At 37.4% G+C, this 7459-nt stretch overlaps 1 protein-coding gene across 2 annotated transcripts in view; it reads right to left on the bottom strand.

Moving 5' to 3' along the window:
* Positions 1-5694: 5694 nt before the first annotated feature.
* GTF2A2 (general transcription factor IIA, 2, 12kDa) overlaps positions 5695-7459 on the bottom strand; it is an 18537-nt gene continuing 16772 nt past the window's right edge. For both annotated transcript variants that reach the window (XM_008581264.1, XM_008581265.1), the window contains exon 5: positions 5695-5986. In XM_008581264.1, the coding sequence (XP_008579486.1) occupies positions 5961-5986 (26 nt within the window). In that variant the 3' untranslated portion in view covers positions 5695-5960. The remainder of the gene's footprint in view (positions 5987-7459) is intronic.

Raw genomic sequence — 7459 nt, 5'->3', positions numbered from 1 at the left:
AAATTTTCAAACATATGTTTAAATAAGTTGGGTGTAATGAATTCAATTTACCAGTTAGTGAGCTTCAACTATCAATGCATGTCAATTTTATCAATACCCCTCCCCCCACTTCTGATTATTTTTGAAGTGCTAGACATCATATCATTTTATTCAAAAATATTTTAGTAGTGAGCATTTTAATCCTTTGGGTTTTCACTTAGCTCCAAATAGTGTGCTCCTAGGTGAGTAGTAGCAAGGACTTATTTAAAAGTGCTTAAATAATTAGCAGTGCCATAAAGGGGAGTTCGTACTTTCATATACTCTAGTTTTACAGCTTTTGGGGTTTTATACTGTTTTCCTTCTGACTGGATTTTTGGTCTTGGATAATTGGACCTCTATCTGGGTCTTAATTTTCTTGCACACCGAATGAAGAGGGGATTCGTTGGATTATTTTTGAGGTTCCATCCAGCTTTGAAAGTTTCTGATCTGTGAACCTCACCATGACCATGAGTTGGTATCTTGGCCAATAGGTCCTGACAAATGTTCCTGTTCATTAGCAACCTGAACTCCAGGCTCTCTTGATTTTTTAATGAAATTTCCCTGATCTGGGGCTTTCTCTCATTCCAAACCATACTAATTTTAACTCCTGCCTGGATAATCTTTTATATTTCAAATTTGTTTCATGTGTCCCCTGTCCTCGGACCATTAAAAGCCCCAAAAGAATTTCTCTGCCCAGTTTTCGAGGCCTCCTGTAATCTGCTCTCCTTCTACAAAATCAATTGTATTTTCCACTTTTTACCACGCACTGTTTTCATTGAATCCAAATTTCATAACGCTGCTTCAAATAATTGCTTCCTCAGTTGATTCATATATATATAACCACACTCATATACATGTTATAATTTCAAATATATGTACATATTTAAATTTCAGAATTCTATTATTAGTAGCAATTAGTGACCCACTCAAAACTGAAGGCAACACATCAGTGTGTTATGACAGTGTGAGTGATATCTAACAAAAGATAAAATATTTACTTCCCCTCCTCCCCCCCGCCTCCGAATATGCTTAAGGTAGATCACAATAAACAAGTTAATCAAGCACTAGTCTGACATTAAACCCAAGGAACAGACAATTCTTTGTCCATCATTTAGGTGTTAAAGCAGCATGTAGCTGTGCATCTAGAGAGGACTGACCCCACATTTTCATAAAAAGCCCGGTTTTCTTTCACTGTTAGTCCTGACAGTAGATCGACTACTGTAATGGATTTCTTTCCCTCTTCCACATTATCAGGAAACTAAGCTTGTATCACTGATGTAAGGACACCGTGGGCACTCAAGCGGAGGGGGAAGGGGGAAAGCATTCCCTAGCAATATGGCGCCCTTCCTGGTTCTTCTCCGCAGTAAACAAGCCCGCCGGTGCCAACACCCAAGCCCACCTGCGCCAAACCTCAGCCAGTCACACGTCAAGGCTCACCTCCGGCCCAGCCCCATCCAATCAGCTACCGCCCGTCCACCCCCTATCAAAACCCTGAACGCAGCTCCCTATAAATATACACGCAGTCCTTGAATAAAGTGGAACTTCTCTGGCAAACTGTCAGCTCGGGTCTGTGCGCCCTTTCAACTGAAGCCTGTGGTCAGGTGGGAGAGCAAAAGCAAGCACTTGCTGACCCATTTCTATGTTTCCAGTAAAGTCTGAGTTACCCTACGGGAAGATTAGAAGACACACACCTCAGTGCAAGTGTCAGTCATGTGATGTGTATGCAAATAATTAAACTGACAGGAGGCAATGTCAAGCTTTCACTTCAGCACCCGTGCCCAGGCAAAAGCAGAGGTATGTATGGTGACTAACCCAAGTATGAGATTATAACATAATTTGTTTTGACTGACGGAATGTGTAGTATAAATTCTAAGGATTCTGCACCAGTTACCTGTATAAGTACTAGTATCTGAGTACTAGACTGATCCAAGTTGAATCAGTCTGAACAAAAACCTGTTCTATCACAGAGTTGGCCTTCTGCTCAATATGCTGAGCAAAGTACAGATCACTTAATACTGCAGAACTATATTTAAAGGAAAAGTCTAGATTGAACTATATCTTACAGTTCTACTCTTCCAAGTATTTTTCTAGTCTGTGTGCCTGGCATACAACAAGAGCTTAATGGTTCTTCTCCGCAGTAAACAAGCCCACCGGTGCCAACACCCAAGCCCACCTGCGCCAAACCTCAGCCAGTCACACGTCAAGGCTCACCTCCGGCCCAGCCCCATCCAATCAGCTACCGCCCGTCCACCCCCTATCAAAACCCTGAACGCAGCTCCCTATAAATATACACGCAGTCCTTGAATAAAGTGGAACTTCTCTGGCAAACTGTCAGCTCGGGTCTGTGCGCCCTTTCAACTGAAGCCTGTGGTCAGGTGGGAGAGCAAAAGCAAGCACTTGCTGACCCATTTCTATGTTTCCAGTAAAGTCTGAGTTACCCTACGGGAAGATTAGAAGACACACACCTCAGTGCAAGTGTCAGTCATGTGATGTGTATGCAAATAATTAAACTGACAGGAGGCAATGTCAAGCTTTCACTTCAGCACCCGTGCCCAGGCAAAAGCAGAGGTATGTATGGTGACTAACCCAAGTATGAGATTATAACATAATTTGTTTTGACTGACGGAATGTGTAGTATAAATTCTAAGGATTCTGCACCAGTTACCTGTATAAGTACTAGTATCTGAGTACTAGACTGATCCAAGTTGAATCAGTCTGAACAAAAACCTGTTCTATCAGAGTTGGCCTTCTGCTCAATATGCTGAGCAAAGTACAAATCACTTAATACTGCAGAACTATATTTAAAGGAAAAGTCTAGATTGAACTATATCTTACAGTTCTACTCTTCCAAGTATTTTTCTAGTCTGTGTGCCTGGCATACAACAAGAGCTTAATAAACATGTGTGCATGAATGCTTTCTTTGGATACTATTCAAAAACTAACTGCAATGCAAAATAAAAATTCAACATGTATCTGAATGATCCTCCAGCCCTCCTTTGGGAGAAACATATTTGTTCTCAAAAACACTTATATTGTCTTTTTTTTTTTTTTTTTTCCCCTTTCCCCATGTATTTAAGTGACTCCTTTAGATTCCTCAAAATTGTCTTTTTTTTTTTTTTTTTCCCCTTTCCCCATGTATTTAAGTGACTCCTTTAGATTCCTCAAAAAACTGAAAACTACCATGTGATCCAGCAATCCTGCGGCTGGGTATTTACCCAAAGGAAAGGAAATTAGCCTAGTGAGAGATATATACATCCCCATGTTTACTGCACTATTCACAATAGCCAAGATATGGAATCGACCTAGGTGTCTATCAACAGATGACTGGATAAAATATGGTATATACACATAATGGAATACTACTTGGCCATAAAAAAGAATGAAATCCTGTCATTTGTGGCAACGTGGAAGAACCTGGAAGACATTATGTTAATTAAATCAGGAATAGAAAGATAAACACTGCATGTTTTCACTCATATGTGGGAGGTAAAGAAAAAAAAAGTTGAGCTTATAGAAGTAGAGAGTAGAATTGTTACTAGAGGCTGGGAAGGAGACTGGAGGGGGGATAGTGAGAGGGTGGTTAATGGATACAAAAGTACAGCTAGACAGGACAAATAAGTTCTAAAGGTTTACAGTGCTGCCAGGCATCTGTAATTAACAATAATTTATAGTACGTTCTCAGTTGGCCGAAAGAGAGCTCAAATACTCTCAACACAAATCATAATTTTTTGTGATAACAAATATGCTAATTACTCTGATTTGATCATCACACATTATATATATGTATGGAACTATAACTGTACTGCATAAACATCAATGTGTCAATTAAAAATAAATAAATGAATGAATATTTTGTAAGAGGTCAGAAGGGAAGACAATTTGAGCTACAGAGATACAACTGGGTTTAAATTTTGAAGGATGGGTAGGATTTTGATTCTAAGAGAACAGGCATGAAAAAAAGAGGAAACAGTATAACTAAAAATTTAAGAGAAATCTTAGATCCAACAACTTTTTAAAATTTCTTTCTCAAGCTTAACTGGAACAGACTATGCGATGATGGCTGGTAGTGAAGTTTAGGCAGAGAACATGGGAATAGATTACACAGAATGGGTTGCAAAGATGAGAAAGTTAGTTTTAATGTTAGAGTTAAGGGCTGCACTCACTGGAGTAACTGTCGGAGCACCCATGGCATGGCATAAATCATTATCCCATTACGTCAAGCCAGTTAACCATATAAGACACTCCTCACCTAGGGTCAATATGCTGCTTCTGTATCTTTTGCAAGCACTCTCTTGACATCATTTATAGGATTTTAAGTTCCCAAACAGGTATATAACTCCAGCCGTATCTTCCTTTCTGGAAGATTTCAGTGACTGCTAATAACAGGATAAAAGTTTAAACCAAGACTTATTCCTTAAGAAATATTCTAGTTTCTACAACCACTGTAAATTTACTACCAACATCCTGTCTCTTTACCACAATGTTGAACCCCAAAAGTAAAAAGGCCTTACTTATGACTTAACTGCAATTAAGAAAAATCCTACCTATGTGACTTTGGTAAGTCAGACAGGCTAAGTTTCAAGTTCATAATCTATAAAAAAGAAACAAACTTCTTTCCAGGGTTGTTGTGAGGACTACCCAGGAGAATATATGTAACACATATAGCACTTGGTATCACACATAATAAAGTTAGTAATGTTTGCTATTATCCTACAAACAAAAAGTCTCATTTCTACACTGCTAAATAAATCAGACTTCAGCTCTGGGTTCTTAAAAATGGTGACACCTAATACATAACATGCTGCTTCTACAACTGAAAAAAGGGGATAATGTATAATATAAAGAACTAACATTTTAATTGGTTTATGAAAAGCTATTTTGCTGAAGATTACTGCCAACTCTTTTATCTCTGAGCAGAGAAAAAGGTAACCTTTCATCCCTAGGTAGTATCTTCAGTGCATTAAACTAGGGGTGGAAAGGGGTTGACCACAGGAAGAGGCTATCAAAAACCTCCTCTGATAAAGAGGGCCATGCCTTTATTAAAAATAGTTGGTCTTGATTCATCTATAGTCAGCTGCTTAATTCCAGTCACTCAACTACCAGGTGCCTGGCATTCTTTTGCTTTGACAGTTTAGAAATGCCACATTCTTCATTATATACTCCTAGACAAAGGAAACTTTTTTCCTTCAAGTACATAAAGGTATGGGAACAAATATCATACATTTAGGACTTTTAATTGAAATCTAATAACTCATAAGGTGTAGATCATTTAAAAATGCATGAAACCTCATCAATATGGCCAGTTCTAGAAATAATTTACCTGTCATGTAGGGACTATTTTACATTATTTGGAATAGGTTTTTTGGTTTTTTCTACAGTAGCTAACTAAAGATTGTCTAACTTTCTTAATCAAGTTGTACTTAGACTTTTCAAACCAATGATTATTCCTGGTTTTGTACTTTAGAAAAAAAGGGGTTTTCTTAGTAAATTCCATCCAGAATTCAGTTTTGTCCCTGCTTATGCTTTCATCAGATAAAGTTACAACTGACAAAACCAAGATGACTTTATTAAATGCATTTTCTAATTTCCTTTGCAAGAAACATGAAACTCTTTCAAAATGCTTATCTAATATCTTCATACTGCTAGCTTAATAGCTCCACCAATTATTACTCACACTGAGTTTTAAAATAAGTTTATTAAAGAATGTTCTTAGAAGGCAACAACTTTTGATTTGTCATTAAAAAAAAGTTACGTTTCTTCATGCTGTATAATAAAGGTAATATAAGAGGTTACAAGCTTCTTTCTGATGGAATTCTGATAGTATAGCACAGTGTAGTCATTTCAGAAATGTTAGAATAAATAAAAAAAGTCTCTTCTATGCTTCTCTTCAAAAAGCGATGAATAATAACAGAAGATGGCATAAAAAAGCCATTTTTTCCTATTCATTCGGTAGTATTGGAGCCAGTATCTAGGAAACAGAGGAGAAAGTAAATTCAAGGAGCAATTTAATTTTAAATGTAAATATTTAAAAAATACCTATAAAAAAGAAAACAGGAACTAGTGATGGTGGTGGTTTGAGGAATTGGGGAAGAGGAGGAGGCAAGGTTGAGAAAAGCTGACTACAGAAATACCTTGAGAACTTCAGAGATAAAAAGACAATGCTTAGATTTCCCTATTTAAGCTAGAGAAAAACCAAGTTGTACTACATTTGGTCTATATAACTGTCATATAACCACATTTTTTCCAGGTCCTTTACTGTCTCAAATTTTAAATCACAAAGAACCATAACATATAATCACAAGAGAACCGTATTTAAAGATACTTCCAGGTGAGAAACATGAAAATTCTAGCTATTGCCACTTTTTCTCCATTTCTATAGTAGGAACTCAATTTCATTTCAGAAAGCTGAATTTTAGAATAAAATGGACTTACTTTATAGCAGCACCTCATTTATCTGCCATCACTGAGGAACAGTATTTTCTTAATTATTGAAACTTACCTTTACCTGTAAATGCCAAACCATTTATATTTCAATGTTGGAAAGAAAAATCTCTAAGATTCCATTCTTTTCTGAAGATACAGAGTAAATGGAACACAATCGAAGCTTTTCTTGAGTACTCAACAATTTTTTCATTGAAGATTAATTACTATACTGTGCTGTAAGTGGGAAGCTCCTCAGAAGCCACTGCAATAGATAAGGCTAATTTGCTACTTCTCACCCACTCACTTTTGGAAAAATAAGTAATCTTATATCTTTAAGCAAGAGTAACACACTCTAAGGACCACCAGACAGGAGCTCCTATAAGTAAAATACATATTTTTACAGGGATTATGATATTGTTTGCTTAGAAGCCTTCTTTACTGACTTTTTGGTTCTTAGCCATGTGTTCAAATGACTGAAATTGATACTCTAGCTACTAATTAATCTACATCTGTGCTATCCGATATGGTAACCACTGGCTAGCTACATGTGGCTATTTAAATTAATTCAAATTAACTAATAAAATTAAATATAATTAAAACATTAAGTTCTTCAGTTGCCCTAGCCACGTTTCAAGTGCTCAGTAGTACGACTATTGGAAAATGCAGATGTAGAACATTTCCATCATTACGGAAAGTGCTGGTATACATCACTAACTCATTTTTATACAGGTCTAGGAATTACAAGTTAATTTCCAAATTGTACAGTCTATTGAAAACTTAAAAACCTAAAGGGCTATGAAGATGCTATTAGTTTAAATTATAAGAAAAAAATATAAAAATTATACATTAGGGGCTGGCCTGGTGGCGCACTGCTACAGTGTGCCGCTTGGGAGCACGGCGGCGCTCCCGCCGAGGGTTCGGATCCCACATACAGACTGGCCGCTCACTGGCTGAGCAAGGTACGGGCGCAACACCGAGGGTTGCGATCCCGTTGCCGGTCCCGGTCCGGTACGGGCGC

Source organism: Galeopterus variegatus, unplaced genomic scaffold (genome assembly GCF_000696425.1).
Source record: "Galeopterus variegatus unplaced genomic scaffold, G_variegatus-3.0.2 Scaffold2311, whole genome shotgun sequence".
Lineage (NCBI taxonomy): Eukaryota > Metazoa > Chordata > Mammalia > Dermoptera > Cynocephalidae > Galeopterus > Galeopterus variegatus.
This window is presented reverse-complemented; position numbering and strand designations above follow the sequence as displayed.